The sequence below is a fragment of the Dendropsophus ebraccatus genome, chromosome 3, assembly GCF_027789765.1.
Source record: "Dendropsophus ebraccatus isolate aDenEbr1 chromosome 3, aDenEbr1.pat, whole genome shotgun sequence".
NCBI lineage: Eukaryota > Metazoa > Chordata > Amphibia > Anura > Hylidae > Dendropsophus > Dendropsophus ebraccatus.
The window spans coordinates 8733399-8755954 of NC_091456.1; the positions used below are offsets into that span (position 1 = coordinate 8733399).

The 22556-nt window shown below is 47.5% G+C and overlaps 2 protein-coding genes across 5 annotated transcripts in view; one reads left to right on the plus strand and one right to left on the minus strand.

The window, feature by feature from the left end:
- BRAP (BRCA1 associated protein) overlaps positions 1 to 1088 on the minus strand; it is a 37736-nt gene extending 36648 nt beyond the window's left edge. For 2 of the 3 annotated variants that reach the window (XM_069960790.1, XM_069960788.1), the window contains exon 1: positions 871 to 1088. In XM_069960790.1, the coding sequence (XP_069816891.1) occupies positions 871 to 949 (79 nt within the window). In that variant the 5' untranslated portion in view covers positions 950 to 1088. The remainder of the gene's footprint in view (positions 1 to 870) is intronic. The other variant, XM_069960789.1, reaches the window with a different exon arrangement.
- A 353-nt stretch (positions 1089 to 1441) lies between these two features.
- The window catches only part of ACAD10 (acyl-CoA dehydrogenase family member 10), a 45999-nt gene continuing 24884 nt past the window's right edge, over positions 1442 to 22556 (plus strand). The window contains exons 1-9 of one of the 2 annotated variants that reach the window (XM_069960792.1): positions 1442 to 1478; positions 3326 to 3515; positions 5629 to 5777; positions 10397 to 10591; positions 11077 to 11235; positions 11873 to 12032; positions 13114 to 13255; positions 14453 to 14521; positions 22127 to 22308. In XM_069960792.1, the coding sequence (XP_069816893.1) occupies positions 3332 to 3515; positions 5629 to 5777; positions 10397 to 10591; positions 11077 to 11235; positions 11873 to 12032; positions 13114 to 13255; positions 14453 to 14521; positions 22127 to 22308 (1240 nt within the window). In that variant the 5' untranslated portion in view covers positions 1442 to 1478; positions 3326 to 3331. Of the gene's footprint in view, positions 1479 to 1593; positions 1669 to 3325; positions 3516 to 5628; positions 5778 to 10396; positions 10592 to 11076; positions 11236 to 11872; positions 12033 to 13113; positions 13256 to 14452; positions 14522 to 22126; positions 22309 to 22556 lie in introns of those variants that run through there. The other variant, XM_069960791.1, reaches the window with a different exon arrangement.

The window sequence follows — 22556 nt, forward strand, 5'->3', positions numbered from 1 at the left end:
AGCAGAGGGATCAGTGAGCAGGAGCGCCCAGCAGAGGGATCAGTGAGTAGGAGCGCCCAGCAGAGGGATCAGTGAGCAGGAGCACCCAGCAGAGGGATCAGTGAGCAGGAGCGCCCAGCAGAGGGATCAGTGAGCAGGAGCGCCCAGCAGAGGGACCAGTGAGCAGGAGCGCCCAGCAGAGGGATCAGTGAGCAGGAGCGCCCAGCAGAGGGATCAGTGAGTAGGAGCCCAGCAGAGGGATCAGTGAGTAGGAGCGCCCAGCAGAGGGATCAGTGAGCAGGAGCACCCAGCAGAGGGATCAGTGAGTAGGAGCCCAGCAGAGGGATCAGTGAGTAGGAGCGCCCAGCAGAGGGATCAGTGAGTAGGAGCGCCCAGCAGAGGGATCAGTGAGTAGGAGCGCCCGGGCAGAGGGATCAGTGAGTAGGAGCGCCCAGCAGAGGGATCAGTGAGTAGGAGCGCCCAGCAGAGGGATCAGTGAGTAGGAGCGCCCAGCAGAGGGATCAGTGAGCAGGAGCGCCCAGCAGAGGGATCAGTGAGCAGGAGCGCCCAGCAGAGGGATCAGTGAGTAGGAGCGCCCAGCAGAGGGATCAGTGAGTAGGAGCCCAGCAGAGGGATCAGTGAGTAGGAGCCCAGCAGAGGGATCAGTGAGTAGGAGCCCTGCAGATTGTGACACATAAGTTTGTGCAGACAGTTCCAGTACAATCCTGGTGACATTGTGAAGGTCTGTCAGGAGCAGCAGCCTCCATCTTTACTGTGCTCATCCATAGACGCATTAGGTGACTGGACAAACGTGTGAACACTCCTGTATGGAGATTCTACCACACGAAGTATAGGAGGACGGACCCCAATAGGCGGGGGGTGACTACTCACCTGCCCGGTACTGGAAGCCCACTGGTACGGGAGAGTGCTCCGCAAGCTCCAGCCGCACGACAACCAGTGAAACACTCATATGTCTGGGGGAGGAGGAGACACTGTCGGCGGGAGGGGAGGACGTGACACCGGCAGGACAGTCAGGGCACCGGCCGCTTCACAGAAACGCCATGTAACTCCCTGGTGTTGTCAATAAAACTGCACTTCCGGGACTCTAACCCCGCCCCCGGCGTCTCATTGGTCACTGATAACCACTGGCTGAAACTCCCTTGCGGCCATGTTTGATGTGGTAAAATAATGCGGCGCTAACTATATATTAGTATCTGCATATTCGTCACGTGACGCGGTGGCGGAAGGCTCTGTCAGAGAATCTAGCTGTGTGATGTGCTCTAAATTATTCTCTACCTGCCGTATTGTGTGTCCGTGTTGTACACCATTCCAGTCCTGTACAGAAATAGACAGGTGTGTGTGACATATATGGAGACTGTGGGCTACAGAAATATGGCGGCCACTGTTTACCGTCTAGTGTTCGGCGCGCCGCCTCTCTCGGCCAATCACAGCGGCCGCTGCTGTCACGTGCTGTGCAGGAGCTGGGTGTCCGCACGGGGGTAAGTTGGAGTTTGACACTTTGACCACCAAACTGATCAGTGATAGAGAATTCCTGATATATCCCCCCTGACGTCACTGAAGGCTACCGCTGCCCTGTGTGTGCCTATAAGGGGGGCACATATATTGTACATGTTACCCTGTAGGAAACCCTGGGGTCCTATCATAGCAACATCTACCTGGAGTTTAGAGGTTCTCTTCCTGTATGCCTAATTGTGTTATCTGTTGTAAAACTACAATTCCCATCATGCCCCGAGAGCTGTAGATTCAGGTTATATTCACACACAGTAAAACAATTGTATTACCTCAAAATGCATCTGCTTCAATTCAGTTTCACTTTTTTTTTTGTAATTATTATGGCCATAAAACTGTAAAATGCATCAAAAAACACCAAGCAAAAAAACATAAAATGTGCATAAAAATGCTTCTAATAGCCCTAATAACTAATTATTGGATGCCTAAGTGTCTTCCAGGAAGTGGTGTATTCTCTCCAGTCTAATGCTCTCTGCTGCCACCTCTGTCCATGTCAGGAACTGTCCAGAGCAGCAGCAAATCCCCATAGAAAACCTCTCCTGCTCTGGACAGTTCCTGACATGGACAGAGGTGGCAGCAGAGAGCACTGTGTCAGACTGGAGAGAATACACCACTTCCTGCAGGACATACAGCAGCTGATAAGTACTGGAAGACCGGAGATTTTTTTTAAGTAGAAAAAAAATGAAAAATCTATATAACTTTATCACCATTCAATTTGCAATACCAAGTACCCCTTTACTGATAAAACATCAGTAATGTCTACAAATGTTTAAAAAGATATCAGTGATCATTTTAAACAATCTCCAGTTATTTAACTGCCAAATTTCCCTGTTTTTTGCTGATCCATGAAAAATATGGATTAGTGATACGATACCGTCATATACGGTCCTGTAAAACTACGGAACATGGGAGTGTAGCCTGAAGTTGAGTTATCTTTGTAGTCTGATAATAGATTAGTAAATTAGGGACTCCCACTCTCTTGTGGTGATGCATAATATGGTGAGGAATCCTGGGGTTATGATTAGCCCCTATACATTTTAAAACATCCCCTTTAAGCTGACATAGATAATCCCTGTTAGTATATTAGATTATACTATTAGAGCTTAGGTTTATACACTATGGGGGAGAATTATCCAACATGGTGTAAAGTAAAAACTGGCTCAGTTGCCCCTAGCAACCAATCAGATTCCACCTTTCATTTTCCAAAGAGTCTGTGAGGAATGAAAGGTGGAAGCTGATTGGTAGCCGGGGGCGACTGGGCCTGTTTCACTGTACACCATGTTTGATAATTCTCCCCCTATATTTAAAGGGGAACTATCCGCAGGTTATACAAATCTAACATACTGATATGTCCCTATTGCACAGGAGACGCCGAGGAGGGTCTGTCTCTTACCTTCATCCTCTGTGCCGTTCTGGTGCAGTTAGTAGTTTGCTCCATGGTCCGGTGAGACCATTAGGAGCACTGCCCACCCATAGTGCCGATGTGGTCCGCCCCCGACCATCCCTCTCAATTCCTTAACATTAGAAAGGGGCGGCGCAGTGTTCGTAACTGTCTCACCAGACCAGCAGCGACAGCAACGGAACAGCACGGAGGAGGAAGATAAGAAACATAGCTTCCTCCTCTGCGTCTCCTGTGCAGTAGGGACATATCAGCAGGTTAGATTCGTCTCACCTACTCATAGTTCCCCTTTAATCTGCATTTACTGGTTAGTACTACAGCAGCCTTCTATGGCTCCATACTGTACCCTCATACTGTATATAGTAAGCACACTCCTGACATATGTGTAACATATAGTTATTGTTTCTTGTTCTTTAGGTCGCCATGCTTATTACTAGACTTTTACAACCATCATATTTCAAATCTTGCAAAGTCTCTTCAATCTGGAAACTAGGCCTATTCCAATGGAGCTCAATAAGATGGGGCCATGCTGCAACATGCGGATACAAGGCCGTTGTCTTTGACATGGGGGGTGTACTTCTTCCATCGCCTTTTAGACTGGCCGAAGGTAATCGTGTCTGTATTACATGTGTGAGGACTGGGGCAGGTACTGGGATACAAAGATCTGTTTGTATTACCCAAAATGTTTCCTAAGTGCAAGATGATCCCTGTCAAGGGCGTAGCTACCATGAAGGCAGGCCACGCAGCTGCTATAGGGCCTGTGCAGCAAGGGGGCCCAGGAAAGCGTGTTGTGCCTTTATGGTATGCCACTGACAGCTGACCACTGCCCCCCAGGGGCCCAGGAGGGAGTGGGACCCGCCACTGTACCATTCCGCCCACTCACTGTAATTTAGGGTGAGCAGCTGAACATCAGAAGAGGAACAGAGGAGCAGGAATTTATTTGCAAATTATGGTGGAAAATAAGTATTTGGTCACCTGCAAACAATCAAGATTTCTGGCTCTCACAGACCTGTAACTACTTCTTTAAGAGTCTCCTCTTTCCTCCACTCATTACCTGTAGTAATGGCACCTGTTTAAACTTGTTATCAGTATAAAAAGACACCTGTGCACACCCTCAAACAGTCAGACTCCAAACTCCACTATGGTGAAGACCAAAGAGCTGTCAAAGGACACCAGAAACAAAATTGTAGCCCTGCACCAGGCTGGGAAGACTGAATCTGCAATAGGCAACCAGCTTGGAGTGAAGAAATCAACTGTGGGAGCAATAATTAGAAAATGGAAGACATACAAGACCACTGATAATCTCCTTCGATCTAGGGCTCCACGCAAAATCTCACCCTGTGGGGTCAAAATGATCACAAGAACGGTGAGCAAAAATCCCAGAACCACGCGGGGGGACCTAGTGAATGAACTGCAGAGAGCTGGGACCAATGTAACAAAGCCTGCCATCAGTAACACACTACGCCGCCAGGGACTCAGATCCTGCAGTGCCAGACGTGTCCCACTGCCTAAGCCAGTACATGACTGGGGACATCTAAAGTTTGCTAGAAAGCATTTGGATGATCCAGAAGAGTATTGGGACAATGTCCTATGGTCTGATGAAACCAAAGTGGAACTGTTTGGTAGAAACACAACTTGTCGTGTTTGGAGGAAAAAGAATACTGAGTTGCATCCATCAAACACCATACGTACTGTAAAGCATGGGGGTGGAAACATCAGGCTTTGGGGCTGTTTCTCTGCAAAGGGGCCAGGACGACTGATCCGGGTACATGAAAGAATGAATGGGGCCATGTATCGTGAGATTTTGAGTGCAAACCTCCATCCATCAGCAAGGGCATTTAGGATGAAACGTGGCTGGGTCTTTCAACATGACAATGATCCAAAGCACACCGCCAGGGCAACCAAGGAGCGGCTTGGTAAGAAGCATTTCCAGGTCCTGGAGTGGCCTAGCCAGTCTCCAGATCTCATCCCTATAGAAAAACCTTTTGAGGGAGTTGAAAGTCCGTGTTGCCAAGCGACAGCCCCAAAACATCACTGCTCTAGAGGAGATCTGCATGGAGGAATTGGCCAACATACCAACAACAGTGTGTGCCAACCTTGTGAGAACTTACAGAAAACGTCTGACCTCTGTCATTGCCAACAAAGGAAATATACTTATTTACCACCATAATTTGCAAATAAATTCTTTTATATATATATATATATATATATATATATATATATATATATATAAAATCAGACAATGTGATTTCCTGGATTTGTTTTCTCATTTTGTCTCCCATAGTTGAGGTCTACATATGGTGTCAATTACAGACGCCTCTCTCATCTTTTTTATGTGGTGGAACTTGCACTACTGGTGACTGACTAAATACTTTTTTTCCCCACTGTACGTGTAATCACAGTCCAGTATAATTGTGTGTATTTCAGTGTGTGTATATATGTACTTCAGTGTGTGTTTGGGAGTCGACAATCACCATAGGCCATGTATGGGGGGTGTACAGGATCCATGGGTCCCGTACAGTTTTTTGCTATGGGGCCCCATGAATCCTAGCTACACCCCTGATTCACGGACTACTAAACCTTCTCAGTAACAGATAATTTTAAGTACTAAGTTTTAGTTCTCTCAGTGGTTCTGACTTATCTCTCTCATGTAAAAATGATCTAAAAAGTAATTATAGTTTTAACAATTGGTATAAATGTTTTTATTACTTGTTATTCAGATTGGGAGATCCGTAATAACGTCCCACATGGCACCATAAGGGAAGCCATCCTCACCGGAGGAGAGAGGGGACCCTGGAAGAAGTACATGAGAGGAGAGTTATCTGCACAAGGCTTTGTACAAGAATTTGGAAACCAGTGTTCGAATATTGTGAGTTCTAAGATTTATAAGAATAGAGGGATAGATGAATATGATCATAAAGAAAATAATAAGTTCATACTTACCTATGCTCTTCCGATGTCCTGCAGCCTTCGGGCCCTATTCCACCGAACGATTATCGTTCAGATTATCGTTAAATCGTTCGAATCTAAACGATAATCGTTCGGTTGAAATGCAGTTAACGATTAACGACCGAACGAGAAATCGTTGATCGCTTTATAAGACCTGGACCTATTTTTATCGTTGCTCGTTCGCAAAACGTTCGCATTGAATAAGACATTGTTCAGTTGTTCACAGTAGATATGAACGCAATAGCGAATAAATAGCGAAAAAAAACTATCGCAATTACGATCATAGGTAACGATTATCGTTCCATGGAAATGAGTGAACGTTTTCAGGTCTTTCGCAATAGCGGTCGTTGAGATCATTAATCGTTAACAATTATGCAAACTATAATCGTCTGGTGGAATAGGGCCCTTACTCTGCTCACCGCTGAAGCTTCTGGCCCGGTCTCCGGCTGCTCAGCCAATCACTGGCCAACACAGGACAGTGCCGCAGCCAGTGATTGGCTGAGCAGCCTGTTACTAAAGAGATCGGGCCAGAAGCAACAGCGTTGAGCAGAGAAAGGCTGCAGGACATCTGGGGAGAACAGGTAAGTAGGAACTTTATTATTTTTAAAGTGTCATCAACCATTGGCAGCGCACGACCACACACAGTGATGCACAGCTGGCGGTCATTGATTTTTTACCAGGTTTAAATTACAACAATTAGCTGATAATTGGCTCTTTGGCTGATCATTGTCTTTATTACACAGATCGAAAATCTGCCGAATCGCCCTGATCGGGCAGTAATAGGACCCTTAGACCTTAACCTAAGTTTAGGCCATGTTTTAGTTGGCTTACTTTACACCAAAATTTGCACCATCTTGAAAAAAACTTTTGATATGTCAGAAAGACTCGTCAAAAGTTTTGATTGTTCGGGTCTGATTTTTACAGTTGGCAATCGATCAGGAGAACGAGACGGGAGCTTAGTGTCCTTTTCCGACCTAGTCAGCCATGTAGGCAATATAGCGCCAACAGATTCCGCAGCACTTTACAATTCTGCGTGTACAAACATAGACAGGGGAGAGAAAATGAGGTGGAATCGGCAAATGATAGACTGGAGGTTTCTGTAGAATGGAGAGGACGGAAACCAGACTGGAGGGGGTCAAGTAGAGAGTTGTCAGAATGTAGTAGTCGATAAATTACGGACCACTAAGGAGGCACAAACTGCTGTCCACAATCTGGGGTCCGTGATCGCAGGTCCATGATTGCGGACAGCATTGCAGACGTGTGATAAAAGCCTAAGAGTTGTTGGGTGTTGATTGCCCGTAGGTTTCTGTATGTGAGGGTGGTTGGGGTGTCAGGAGGAGAATAAGTATTAGTGATTGAGAAGGAGAGAAGTTTGTGGTCTGAGAGCTCGGGGGGAGTGTTAGTAAGATGAGAAACTGAGCAGATTCTAGAGAAGATCAGGTCTTCCCACCTCGTGGGTTGGAGATTCAGAAAGCTGAGAGAGGCCACTGTGGAGAGTGGTTTGTCAATGGGGATGTTAAAATTACCTATGATGAGGGCAGGGACTTCAGAAGAAAGACAGCAGTAAGGAAGCCAGGTAGAAAAGTGATCAGGAAAGTGTCGGGTTGAGCCGGAGGGGGTGGGGGTTGGAGGATGAAGGAGAGGGTACAGGGGGAATGACCTGAAAAGTGCAGTTTGAAGAGAGAAGTACTCCCACTACTTCGCCATGCCTGTTATCAGGTCTAGGAGTATGGGAAATTAAAGGCCACCATGGGTCAGAGCAGCAGGTGAGGCTGTGTCCGACTCTCGAAGCCATGTTTCCGTGAGAGCCAGCAGGCTGATTTAGTGATGAATAGGTCAAGGATTTCTGTGAGACCAAGAGTTCCAAAGAGTACAAATAGTGGAAACAGGATCTGGCATGCAGGGAATCCTAACAAGGTTAAGATGGTTTCTAGAAAAAGCCAGTCAGAAGAAGCTGCTAGTAAAAGATGGAGGACCTGCACTGGCCAATTCACATAACACAGACTCAGGAGAGAACACGTGGACTTCTCCCGGCTCATTCTCCTGATCACTCGAAGTCTGAATATTCAGACCCCAACTAAGTCTCTGACATGTCAAAACTTCTTTTATGGCACATACACTTCAAGCACTCCTTCACATTATTACAATTTCTTTGCTGACTGAAAAATTGTGAATCCTCAGCCCACATTTGTCTTTTGTGATCCACCAAAAAAATCTCATATTTTATCCACATTTAGGCTGGGTTCACAGTACGTATATTTCAGTCAGTATTGTGGTCCTCATATTGCAACCGAAACCAGGAGTGGATTAAAAACACAGAAAGGATCTGTCCACACAATGTTGAAATTGAGTGGATGGCTGCCATATAACGGTAAATAACGGCCATTATTTCAATATATCGGCCGCTGTTCTAAAATAGCCGCAAATATTTGCCATTAAATGGCGGCCATCCACTCAATTTCATCATTGTGTGAACAGATCCTTTCTGTGTTTTTAATCCACTCCTGGTTTTGGTTGCAATATGAGGACCACAATACTGACTGAAATATACGTAGTGTGAACCCAGCCTAAATCCAAATAAAAAAAAGCAAAAAAGAAAGTATATTTGTGCAATGAAATTATTTAAATAAAAATGTAACAGTTGCAGTGATAAAAAGGGAAAATTGCCAAACATCTATGACTCTATTTACACTGCAGGTTGCACACTGCTCGTGGCTTGAGTACAGACAAAAAAAAAACAGAAGGTGCAGCAGCAACCCACAGGTGCAAGGGCTTACCGTATATACTCCTCCCAGCGTACACATGGTAAACACCTGCTCTGTAGATATTAAAAAGTGAGGATCTTAGCAAACTATTTGATCAAACAGAGTGTACCATGTCGCCAACGTTAAGGCGTCCTTGAGACACGGTCCCTACTCTAGCATTTTCACACTAGCAATGGCCTCTCCTGGGCTGAATAAGCCTACAACTGGTCAGATAGGAGCCAAATGATCTCTTTTATAGCACCCTTGGGACATGGGTGGAGTGCAGGCCAACAGGAGGTAGCCACACCCCCCACATACAACAGGAGGTAGCCACACCCCCCACATATAACAGGAGGTAGCCACACCCCCCACATATAACAGGAGGCAGCCACACCCCCCACATATAACAGGAGGCAGCCACACCCCCCACATATAACAGGAGGCAGCCACACCCCCCACATATAACAGGAGGCAGCCACACCCCCACATATAACAGGAGGCAGCCACACCCCCCACATATAACAGGAGGCAGCCACACCCCCCACATATAACAGGAGGTAGCCACACCCCCACATATAACAGGAGGTAGCCACACACCCCACATATAACAGGAGGCAGCCACACCCCCCACATATAACAGGAGGCAGCCACACACCCCACATATAACAGGAGGCAGCCACACCCCCCACATATAACAGGAGGCAGCCACACACCCCACATATAACAGGAGGCAGCCACACACCCCACATATAACAGGAGGTAGCCACACACCCCACATATAACAGGAGGCAGCCACACCCCCCACATATAACAGGAGGTAGCCACACACCCCACATATAACAGGAGGTAGCCACACCCCCCACATATAACAGTAGGCAGCCACACCCCCCACATATAACAGGAGGTAGCCCCCCCCCACATATAACAGGAGGTAGCCACACACCCCACATATAACAGGAGGTAGCCACCCCCCCCACATATAACAGGAGGTAGCCACACCCCCCACATATAACAGGAGGCAGCCACACACCCCACATATAACAGTAGGTAGCCACACCCCCCACATATAACAGGAGGCAGCCACACCCCCCACATATAACAGGAGGTAGCCACACACCCCACATATAACAGGAGGCAGCCACACACCCCACATTCAACAGGAGGCAGCCACACCCCCCACATATAACAGGAGGCAGCCACACCCCCCACATTCAACAGAGAAAAAGGGAAAATTGGCCGCACATCTATGACTCTATTCACACTGCAGGTTGCACGCTGCTCATGGCTTGAGTACAGACAAAATAACAGAAGGTGCAGCAGCAACCCACAGGTGCGAGGGCTTACCGTATATACTCCTCCCAAAAATTTTTGGGGTGAACTGCTTCTTTAAAAAAATGAGGATCTTAGCAAACGGTTGCAGTGATATCACAAGCCTGTCCCGACCCCTGGAACCCCCAAGGAAAGCAATCTGCGATACGGGCAGCAGAATATTGAATCTGTGTGCCAGCATCACTTGTGTGGCACTTCAGCTGCCAAGGAAAATGCTATTTTAAATCTCTGCAAATGGCCGTCAGCAAACACATCTCCCTATCCCCTGTCTGCCTGTGTCTGCAGCCCTGTGCTTGGTACAGACCTCACAGATTCCCTCTAATTTCAGCCCAAAATAAAGATAATCACCTTTGGCAGCGTAAAACCAATAAACATATTACATATATTTATCAGCCTGTGTGCTTGTGTGTTCTTTTTTAAATTTTATGCAATTTTTTTTAATTTTATGCCTTTTTATATATTGCAGACAGGATGTCCCGTTCCAGTTCACAGTTTTCTTGCAGACCTCACCAGTAAGGAGATGGCCGAGCAGCTGCCAGAAATGACTGAGGCCATTCAGTGTATTAAAGCTGAGGGACTCAAAACTGCCGTCCTGAGCAACAACTTCTATCTGCACAGCGGAGAAAGTTTTCTACCCATAGACCGTTCACAGTTTGATGTGGTAAGCAGACATAGCTGTTATTAACTCAACACCTGATCTCTTGTTTCATGTGCAGGGTGAAGGGGCAGCTGTCACACCTGGGTTGCCTATAGGGCATCTGTCACTAATGACAGAAATACTGAACAGATCTGTGTATTACTTACATCATTTTTATCAGCCATTCTCCTAATATGCAGGAGAATAGGATTCTTGCCACACCCCTCCCCCGCCCTCTAGCTGCTGATTGACAGGTGACTGCCTATACACAGCATGGATAGATAACTGCCAATCAGCAGCTGGTGGGCGGAGTTTTCTGCTTCTCATGAATATCCAGGACTACTGGGCTCATGCATAAAAGAAAGGGCTACTTATTGTCTATGTTATTCAGGAGGAGATCTCTGGCTCTTGAGCCCTGTTCCTCATCATTAATAGAAATGTAATATTTTAGCATTACTGATTTATATTGCTGTAGTAGGTATAATTTATTCTATATGATTTTTTTGTAGATTGTTGAGTCTTGCACTGAAGGTATATGTAAACCAGACCCTCAGATATACCAGCTGTGTGCAGAGCGTCTCGGCGTTCAGCCTGCAGAGGCAATCTTTCTTGATGACATAGGACAAAATTTGAAGGCAGCGGCACAGCTGGGCTTTCATACTATAAAGGTAGGTGGCGGTAAATGTATTGTTGTATGTGAGGAGGGACCAGGAAAAAACACCAGTTCTAAGGGTCATGGTGCCACGGCCCCTGGAGAGAACTGGGTTTATATACTAGTGTAGTGACTATTGTGGGGTGCACTCTATAAATGTCCTTTCTGTCCCTTGGTTCATGCAATTGGTTCTCATTTACTGACCCTGAGTGGCACCCTCTGATATAGTCCATAAGTTGAGCCCCCTTCTCTTTCTCTTTGGTCAGACTAGAGAGAATACACCACTTCCTGCAGGACATACAGTAGCTGATAAGTACTGGAAGACTGGACATTTTTAAATAGAAGTAAATTACAAATCTATATAACTTTCAGACACCAGTTGATCTGACTTTTTTTTTTTTTTTTTGTTCCCCTTTAAATGTTATTTTCAGGTAGATGCAGGCATATATTGTCCCAAACTCTGGTTACTATAAGTACATGTTACATGTATGTAGAGTTCTGCAGAATAGGGGATAAGTGTATGATCATTGGGGGTCTGACCCCCTCAATCCCGGTCCCTTGTGCCTATGAATGCCATAGAAGAAAGCCAAGCTCGTATATGTTATGTAGACGTCCGTGTATTCTGTGATAATAAATGTCATTATTTTGAACAGGTGAATAATGTGAATGATGCCCTTAAAGATCTAGAAAACCTGTTAGGATTCCCTTTAAAAGACTTTGTTCCAAACACTCGAACTGTCCGACGGAATATGGATATTCCCAGAGATTCCCTGACAACGTACCTGGAAGATAGATTTGGGGAGAAGTTATCAGGTTTGTATTTTTTATTCCACAATCCAGAAGTAACACAGAAAAGACCTTTTACACTGGCAGATTATTGGCAGGGTGTAGAATTTCTCCTGCGGCCGATAATCAGCTCATGTAAAAGTGACCTCGATCAGCTGAGGACCTGATCCTCAGCTGATCGGATCTTTAGAGTAGGCTTCATTATCGGCCGCACATCGTTCTGTGTAAACGGGGTGTGAGGTTAATAACGATAAAGGGAAACTGACAGCATGGTTATACAGGTATCTATGCTGTCAGTTTCCAGATCACACAGCAGTACATACTTACCCAGTGCTCTGCTTGTGGCATCCCACTGTCCAGTCCTATTGCCACTGCTGTATCTTCAGGCCGCTGCCTACTCCACAATGATTGACAGTTGCACGAGGCGGGGCCTGATGATACAGCCAGAAGAGGTGGGCCTGATGATACAGCCAGAAGAGGTGGGGCCTGATGATACAGCCAGAAGAGGTGGGGCCTGAAGAGACAGGACGGGATAGCTGGTAGAGCAGGATGCCGGATAACAAGCAGCGCAGAAGGTGAGTATGTACTGCTTGTGATCTGGAAACTGACAGCGCAGATATACACATATCCTAGACCCCAATATATACATATCCCAGACACCAATATATACATATCCCAGAACCCAATATATATACATATCCCAGACCCCAATATATGTACATATCCCAGACCCCAATATATATACATATCCCAGACCCCAATATATATACATATCCCAGACCCCAATATATATACATATCCCAGACCCCAATATGTATACATATCCCAGACCCCAATATGTACATATCCCAGACCCCAATATATATATATACATATCCCAGACCCCAATATATACATATCCCAGACCCCAATATATACACATCTGCCCTTACAGTTTTAATGGCTGCACAAACAATCCAAGGATAATTTGTGCAGCCGGGCTGTCCGATCTTTCATGCCATGTAAGGGATGACAAACCTTTAAATGTAAAAGGAGCCTTACAGTGGAAAAGGGTCCATGCTCCGATACAAACATGTGCCATGGAGGCAATAACTGTGATATCTTGCAGGTGCTCTCTTTGTGCGCCAGTTCAGTCATGGACAGTCCAACCCAACCTATTATGTTCGATTTAATGGAAGACAACTTGTACTGAGGAAGAAACCCCCCGGGAAGTTGCTGCCTGCAGCTCATGCTGTGGAGAGGGAGTATAGGTCAGTACACTTCTGGTTCCTTCATCTTAGTTTCAGCTTTTAATAACTGACCATTGACAATTGTATATTTATTTAAAGGGATTGTTAACCAAAACAAAAAAAATCTTTCAAATTAACTGATGTCAGAAAGTGCCAGAAATTTGAAATTTACTTCTATTAAAAATTCTCCAGTCTTCTAGTACTTATCAGCTGCTGCATGTCCTGCAGGAAGTGGATTCTTTCCAGTCTGGAGAGCAGGAGAGGTTTTCTATGGGGATTATATACTGCTCTGGACAGTTCCTGACATGGACAGAGGTGGCAGCAGAGAACACTGTGTCAGACTGGCAAAAATACACCGCTTTCTGCAGGACATACAGCAGCTGCTTAGTACTGGAAGACTGGAGATTTTTTAATAGAAGTAAATTACAAATCTCTGGCACTTGCTAAGACCAGTTGACTTAAAGTGACACTGCCCCCCTTTTTGCATTTTGACTTCTCTACACAGGTGTAGAGGGTAAATTTAGCAGTTTTCATACCTTATTTTATATTATACGTCATGGTGCTTGTTCCAGTTAAAAGTCATCTTTTATCATCTGCGGATTGTGCTGTCTTGGCGGGGCTTCACGGGCGAAGCACCACTTAGCCCCGCCCACAATGTCACAGTTGGCCCCACCCCCGTGATGTCAGGGCATAGGCCCCCTCCCCTCAGCGACCTAGAGGAGTTGGGGCCTAGACCTTTAGACTGGCCTGTTCCAATGGCCTATGCGTCGATGACGTCAGGGGGTCGGCAACGGGGGCATTGAGGGCAGGGCTAAGTGGCCCTTTGGCTATGAAGCCCCGCCCAGATAGCACAATCCGCAGGTGATAAAAGATCACTTTTTACTGGAACGAACACCATGACGTATGATATAAGTGCTTCTCCCACACTCAAAATGAACAGAAGTGTGAAAGGGACCTTAGCGGAGTGCTTCTTCCTGCTGTTTCTAGTGATCCCTAGGGTGGAAGCTCCCTGTCCCAGACCCAAAGTTTCAAGCATACATGTAACAAGACAGACTATGTCAGCCCAAGGATAATACAGTCAGAGGTAACAGTGACTCTTATAAGCCTCTACTATGGTTCTAAGCATAAAGCAGAATGTATACACTGTATACACTGTATAGTGCGGGATCGATAATTCTGCCGATTTTAAGTCATCATAATCTTGATTCCTGTTTATAGGATCTTAAAAGCCCTTGGGGAAGCCGGTGTTCCTGTGCCAAAGGTGTTCACCCTGTGTGAAGATACCACGTAAGTAGATCTCACTTCTAAGTAATCATTTTCAGTGACTTCTAGAGCACCCCTTTAAGAGAAATTTTAAAATTTAAATTTTAACCCTGCCCTTTAAGAGTGAATTCAGTACCAGCCCTTAAAGTGCAAATCCGGTACCAGCCCTTTAAGAGAAACTTTAGTATCGAATTGTTTAAGAGTGAATTTGGTACTGGCCCTTTAAGAGCAAATTCTGTAATGGCCCTTTAAGAATGAATGCAGTATTGGCCTTTTTAAGAGGAATGAATGTGGTACTGGCCCTTTAAGAGCGACTTTGATACAGGTCCTTTAACAGTGACCTATAATAGTAAAGAGAATTGCTTGGTAACCATGACAGTCTTGTGGAAATCTGTATTTATGTCAGTGAGGCAGAATGGTAAGGACCTGCCATCTTCTATTGTCCAATAGGGGACATGTGACTTTGTGGGTGTTGTCAGGCATTGAGTGAAGGATCTGCAAGTTTCTATTGGCTGCTGCATTTCAGCTATTTGCATGTATGCTGTGATTGGCTGGTTAGTGCTGTGCTGTGTGATATTTGAATTCTTGAACCATTCATTTCTATCGGGGGGGGGGGGAGGGGGGATTTTTGGTCTTTTTTTTTTTTGTAAATCAGATTTTATTTTCAGCTTTTTGAAGAAGGATAACAAAGAAAAGTAGCAAGATAAGCAGACATCTGGGAGTTATTCCCAGGAAGGTGCAAAATGCATTCCAACAATAAAATGATACCAGCAGTACATACACCTATAAACCTCGTAATCATAAAGAAAAAAATCGTACGAACCGGTGTTGGGTGTGTCATTGCTAATCACCTCTGGGGTCCTCTAGATTACACCGAACACATGCCCATGTATGCATGGGTCTGCAATATATGATGCTATGAACACAACTAAGAAACCAAGAAAGGAAGAATGAAAGAAAGAGAAAGGGCAGGGAGGGGGTAGGAATAGGGGGGGCGGGGGGAGAAAGGTAGGCCAGGGGAAGCCTGCGTGCCATGTCGTCTCCAAAGCGGAAAGAAAAAGGTCCCCCCGACTAGCTGCTTATGTTAGCCTCTGGTCAAACAGCGGGCTCGCCTTATACACTGTCCAAGGGAGCCATTGCTTTTCCACCTTTGAGCCCCGGGCCTGGTCCTCCGCCATCAGAGACTCCATCCTGTATAGAAAATCCATTTCATTCACCCACTCACCAAAGGAGGGCGGGGTCGTGTCTCTCCAGTGACGAGGTATGACCGTGCGGGCTGCCGTCAGAAAATGGCGCAGCAGGCCCTTCCGTATGGCGGAGACCGGACCAGGGATCAAAGATAACAGCGCCAGGCTCGGCGTAGGTGTGATTGGTTTGTCGGTTACCTGTGTGTATGTCTCAAAGACTGCTTGCCAAAACGGGCCGAGCAGTCCCACCAGATATGTAGCATCGTACCAACCTCTGTGCCGCACCGCCAGCAAAGGTCCGACACCTCGGGATAACAGTGGTGGAGTAGTTGCGGACACCTATACCACCGCGTCAAGATTTTGAAATTTTTCTCTTGCGCCAGGCACGCCGTAGGCATCTTGTGGGACAAGGTAAAGATCTTAAGTTGATCTGCCGGTGACAGGGAGATCTCCAGTTCCTTTTCCCAAGCAGCAATGTAGGGCAGATCTCTGTCAGCCTCGCACTCTAGGAGAATGCGATACAACTGGGAGATGACTTTGCTAGGAGGGGACGACTGTAGCAGTAAGGACTCCAAGTCCGTGGCAGTTGTCCTCCTAATTCCCTCTGGAAAGTGGAGCTTGAGGAATGCCTGAAGTTGTGCATGTTCAAGCCACGACAGCGTCCGCTCGGGGCAGGTCAGCTGCAGCATCGAAAGAGGCGGGAGAGACATCGAGGCCCCAAAAACCTGAACCAGCCTGACACCCTCAGACGCCGACCAACACAAAAAGCTCTCTCTACCACACGCTGGTGCGAAGGCGGGATTGTCAAATAACGGGGTCATCAACCCCATGCGATGCGACAACCCCAGACGTGGTAACAGTCGGTCCCAAACCTGCAGAAAGTCACGTGTCAAATGTGCCAATGAGGACAGCTGCGGCCTCTGGGCCGGCATTACCCAGGGTAGAGATTTCAATGCTAGCGGAGTCAGCTCTGTTTCAATTCCCACCCACTGCTTGGAAGTAGCACCGTGGAACCAGTCCACTACCCTTAGTAAAATCGCCGCCCTATAATACAGCAACAGGTCAGGTAGTCCCGCTCCCCCTTTCTGTTTGGGGCGAGTTAGCGTCTTATATTTCAACCGAGGTCTAAGAGAGCCCCAGACAAATTTTTTCAAGAGCCCCTGGAGTTGTCTCAGGTACATGAGGGGGATACTTATGGGGATCGACTGAAAGAAGTATAGAAAACGTGGCAAAATAGCCATTTTTATGGCGTTCATTCTGCCGAACCAGGACAGCTGGGATCGATTATAGGATGTTAGTTCTGATTTAGTGCGGGCCAAGAGAGGCGGAAAGTTCAGGGCGAACAACTGCGAGGAGTCGGTGGGAACATTCACACCCAGATATTTTATAGCCTTGTCCTGCCACTTAAATGAGAAGGAGCTGCGCAACTGAGTAACCGTAGCGAGTGGAAGGGACACATTCAGGGCCTCTGTTTTCGAATAATTAGTTTTGAAATTGCTAACCTGGCCAAACCTGTCGAATTCCCGAAGGATCGCTGGGAAAAAGATTAGAGGGCTCGTCACGTAAAGCAATAGGTCGTCGGCGTATAACGCCAGTTTGTGGTGAGAGCGTGCGAGCTGAATGCCTGTGATGTCAGGGGATGCCCTCAGTGCCACAGCAAGATGTTCCATTGCCAACACATATAGCATGGGCGACAGAGGGCATCCTTGTCGCGTGCCATTGGCTATGGGAAACGGGGCGGACAAGAGGCCATTGACTCGTACCCGAGCGGTGGGTCCTCTATAGAGAGCCATGATCTTCCCCAGCATTCCCTCTCCCAAGCCAATCTGGCGCAGGGTAGCTTGTAGGAATGACCAATGGACTCGGTCGAACGCCTTTTCGGCGTCGACCGAGACCAAGCATGCAGGCAAGGCAGATTTGTGGGCATGGGCCATTAGGAGCAATGTCTTGTTAAGGTTGTCTCTGGCCTCTCTCCGCGGCACAAACCCCACCTGATCCAGGTGGATAAGGGAGGGTAGGTGCAGAGCCAACCTGTTTGCTATAATTTTGGAATAGAATTTTACGTCCACATTTATCAAGGAGATGGGGCGATAATTAGCACAAAGAGTCGCGTCCTTCCCAGGTTTTGGAATGACCACAATCGTTGCCATAAGGGACTGTGCCAGGAGGGGACAGGTTGAGGAGATGGCGTTAAGGGCCTTAACCAACAAGGGTGACAGTTGTGGCGAAAATAACTTAAAGAATTGGGCCGTGAATCCGTCCGGTCCCAGACTTTTCCCGCTAGGAGTCTCTTTTATAACTGCTGCCAGTTCCGCCTCGGAGAAAGGGCTGTCCAGCTCCGCGGCCACCTCCTCTCCTAGGGATGGGAGTTTAGTGTCGGAGATGTATGTCTCTACTCTCTCTTGGAAGCTTTCCGGAGACATGTCTGCCAGGGGGCCTCTCAGGTTGTAAAGAGAGTGATAAAAGTCCCTAAAGGCTTCCACAATATCTGTGGGGGAGTGACAGGTTCCTCGCTGAGGCGTAGTGACCGAGGGGACATATGTGGTTAGGGATCTGGGATGGAGGAACCTGGCTAGCGCTGCTCCACATTTATTGGAATATTCATAAAAGAAGCGGCGCATACGCTCTCTAAAGCGTGCGTGTTTCTTATCTAGGAGGCGTTGTAATTGCGTCCTATGTTTGATCAGCTCCGCTAATATTTGTGGGTCTCTTGTTTGCTTATGAGCCGTTTCCTCTGTATGGATTTTGGCCAGTAGTTTTTGTATCTGAGAGGCATACTCTCTTTTCAGTCGAGCCCCATGTTGTATCAGAACGCCCCTAAGTACGCACTTAAGGGCTTCCCACTGGAGGGGCAGGGAGGTGTCGTCAGATCTGTGATTGGTTAAAAAGTCATCTATTGCCTTTTTGATATCGGCCTGACAGGCGATATCCCTCAGCAAGTTAGGGTTGAGTCTCCACGTCCATTCTCGTGGGACAGTGTTAGGCAGAGGTAAGATCAGCGTGACTGGGGCATGGTCAGCCCAGATCATCTGGTCGATGGACGCCCGAGGGTGCCAGGCAAGAAGGTGGTGGTCTATAAGAAAGAAATCGATGCGGCTATATGAATCGTGCACCGGAGAGTAGAAGGTGTAATCCCTCACCCTGGGGTGCAGGACCCTCCACACATCTACCAGCCTAGAATCAAAAAGCAGTTTTTTCCATGAGCGGGATTGAGATGATGACAGTGCTGACCTGCCCGAGGAGGATTCCATTTCTCTATCGAGGACCAAATTAAAATCACCCGCCGTGACCAGGAGCCCTTCTGCGAAGTCGTTCAGTTCGTTTAGGAACCGTCGTCCCGTCTGGACCTGCTGCTGATTGGGAAAATAGAAATTAGCAATAGTGAAAATGCGTTCCGCAATACGAAGTTTGAGAAAAAGATAGCGGCCCGAGGGGTCTGCCTTGGAGCCCAGCACAGAGGCCTGTAGCGACTTGTGGAGAGCTATGCTCACTCCTTTAGTTTTTGCCTCCGGATTGCTGCTATGGTACCAATGTGGGTAGTATCTGGTCGGTAACACCGGGATGTGACCCGTCCTAAAATGTGTTTCCTGAAACAGGAGTACATGTGCTCTTTGTTTGTGCATGTGGTATAAAAGCTGTGAGCGTCTCTCTGGAGCGTTGAGCCCCCGTATGTTCAGGGAGGTGAACTTCAGAGACGACATGGCGCGGGGGGGGGGGGGGGGGGGGGGGGGAGGAGACAGGCAAAAAGGGAGGGGAAGGGCAGGGAGTGGGGGCAGGGAATGAGAAAAGCGCAGAGGGAAGAAAGAGAAGAGGTGGAAGAAGGAGTTGACAAGACTGTCAGAAGAAGGTTGTCGGCCTACGGCCAGAAAAACTTAGGGCAGATGGAGAGAAGTCTGTCCGCCTCAATCCACTAAGGACAGAGGAAAGAAAAGAACTTTAGCGACTGCGTTAACACCAACGCGTCAAAAAACTGTGTGGAACAGTGACTGGAACTATGACAGTGAAACATTCCATGCCTGTAAACCTATAACCTGCATGCTTAATTAGGACGTGGCGCCCTCAAAATACTGAGATCCTATCCCCTGATATCATCCCTGAGCTGGGAGTGAAAATATCATTGTGTCTTAGGCGGGAGGGCGGGGGGAGGGGGGGGGAGAAGGGGGGAAAAAAAAAAATGGGGGGGGGGGGAACAAGTGGGGGATGGGGGAGGGGGGGAGAGACATGATAGGGCGAGGAGCGAATGACATGCATTCGGTTGAGGGTGTACATTGATCATGTAAAGCATAAAGCATATAAAACATATAAAACATAACATCACCTCTCAGGCGTCCCCCACCCACCCCCCCCAATGGTCACAGTTGTATAGAGGCCTCGAGAGGGAACCGCATTCCGGAGAACTGCAGTAAGGGGTAAAACAGCACCAGCCTCCCGTAGAGATATCGCTGCGCCCCGGCATTGCTCTGGGGGTATCAAGAGCAGGGCGGTAAATAATTATTGCATTCTGAGCGCCCACAATAAATTTTTGGGGGAGCACATAAAACATCAACAAGACGGCTCACAAGCCGATGGGCTTACAAACTGTGACCCCCTAAAGTTCTGGGCGAGTCGGGTCCTGGTCCCGTGCTGAGGAGCGTCGTCGCCTTCTCTTGTTCTGTGCAGGGCGGACTTGCATCCTAGGTCCCCTGCGCGTAGGAGGCTGAGTGAAGGGTGGAAGAAGCGGCCAATCATCTATGGTGACCTGGGGCAGTTGAAGCTCATCCAACAGTTGCGGCAGATCATCTGGGGTGCGCAGGTGCAGAAAGCGGTTATTGTGGCGGATCTGCAGTTGAAAGGGGTATCCCCACGAATAAAGGATATTCTTTTCCCGCAGTAGGGAGAGTAGAGGGCGGAGCGCCCGCCGTTTCGCCAGCGTGGCGTGGGAAAGATCCATGAGGAACAACAAGGTAGCTCCATCAAAGTCAATAGAGCCTGCTTCCCTGGCTTTGCGCATGATGGCCTCTTTGAGTTGAAAATAGTGAATCCTGCACACTATGTCACGTGGCCTCGCCGGATCGGTGCTCGGCGGACCAAGTGTTCTGTGGGCCCGATCAATTTCTATCGGCGTTGTGGATGCCCTCCCCAGGAGTAGGTTAAACACCCCTTGGAGCGTTGGAATAATGTCCGGGAGCCTCACCGCTTCAGGGACGCCTCTAACCCGAATATTATTGCGGCGGTTCCTGTTCTCCGCATCGTCCGCCATATCAAATAAAATCTGCAGTTGTTGAGAATGCATATCCAGCTGCTGTTGCTGGGAAAACTGGGTGGTTTGGAGCTCAGTGGTAGATTGTTCCAACGTGTGCACGGTAGAAGTCAGGGACACCAGATCATCCCGGAGCGCCCGTATCTCTGCTTTACACACCGCTTCCATCCTCCCTATATACCCCTCCATATCTGCTTTGGTAGGGATGGCCGCCATTTGCGCTTGCATTGCCTGTATCTCTGTCCCCTGCAGGGTGGCCGAGCCCCGAAATGCCCCTGCCGCTTGCTGTGAGGGGCTCTGGTCCCGGAGGAGCTCCGGAAACTCCTGGGACAGTACTGAGGAGGATGAGGGGATCGCTGGGACGGGGGAGCCGTGCTGTGAGGGAGCTGGTGTGGGCCGGGTGGCCATCTTGGTTTTACCTTGCGGCGTCGGCCCGTAGAAGAAACGCTGGATGCCGCTGCGTGTGCGTCCAGGAGTCGCTGTCGGGACTGTCGGGGATCGGGTGTGTGACTTCTCCCTCATTGGCGCACGTCTCTGGAGCCGTTAGACGCTGTTGGAGCAGGTTAGGAGCGCAGGCAGGACGGAGCTCACTCTATGCGTGTCCGCTCGGCGCCATGTCCAGGCCACGCCCCCCGATTTTTGGTCTTTTAACGTATATTACTTAAAAAGGAAAAATCTGATTGAAACCAAAAACACTTAGCACACCTGTGCTTAACAACGCAGTTTGAATGGAGTCTGTGTGCAAAGCGGTTCAGGCTGTATTAAAGGGGTATTTGCACTCAAACTATTCTGAGGTCAAGTTGCTGATGAACAGACTGTGATTAACCCTCCCAGCATTACAAAGAAGCTACAATGTTGCAGATAAAGCCTGCCAGGGACTTGTTTACATCAGCCGTCTCAGAAGGGAGGGGGGAGGTGGGGAGACAGAGAGAAAAGCTTACACACAGATTTTTGTGTCTTCAGCAGAAAGCAGCAGCTGAGAACTGGGGGAAGGAGACTGAATAGATGATAACAAGTATGGAAGGAATTGTTAGTCTCCCCATGGGCAGCAACATATCAAAAGTTATGTCTGAGTGGAATAGCCCTTTAGTTGATGATGAAAGGAAAGGGATTCCAGTATACGGATTTATCAGGCAATATTGATAGTTTATTGAAGCTTATGTGACTTGTCACAGACAGAATAAATGGTTGCTTCTCTGGCAGTATTATCGGGACTCCTTTCTATCTGATGGAATACTTTACTGGACGCATCTTTAAAGATCCAGCACTGCCAGGGATGGATGCCGCACAACGACGCGCCATATACACAGAGATGAACCGAGTATTGTGCAGGATACACAGTGTGGATATCCAGGCAGCTCGGCTGGAAGATTATGGGAAACAAGGTAATAAAATCACTTTAAGGTTTGTACGGAAACCTGAGCTGGGAGGACTGGGGGATTAGATTCTTGTTCTTATTTCTTGCTTCACAATAAGAAGACCTTATATTCAGCAGTACAGCGTATGCAACATAACTGATACACACACACATATATATATATATACACACACGTACACATATATACATATATACACACATGTACACATATATACATATATACACACATGTACACATACATACACACACACACCC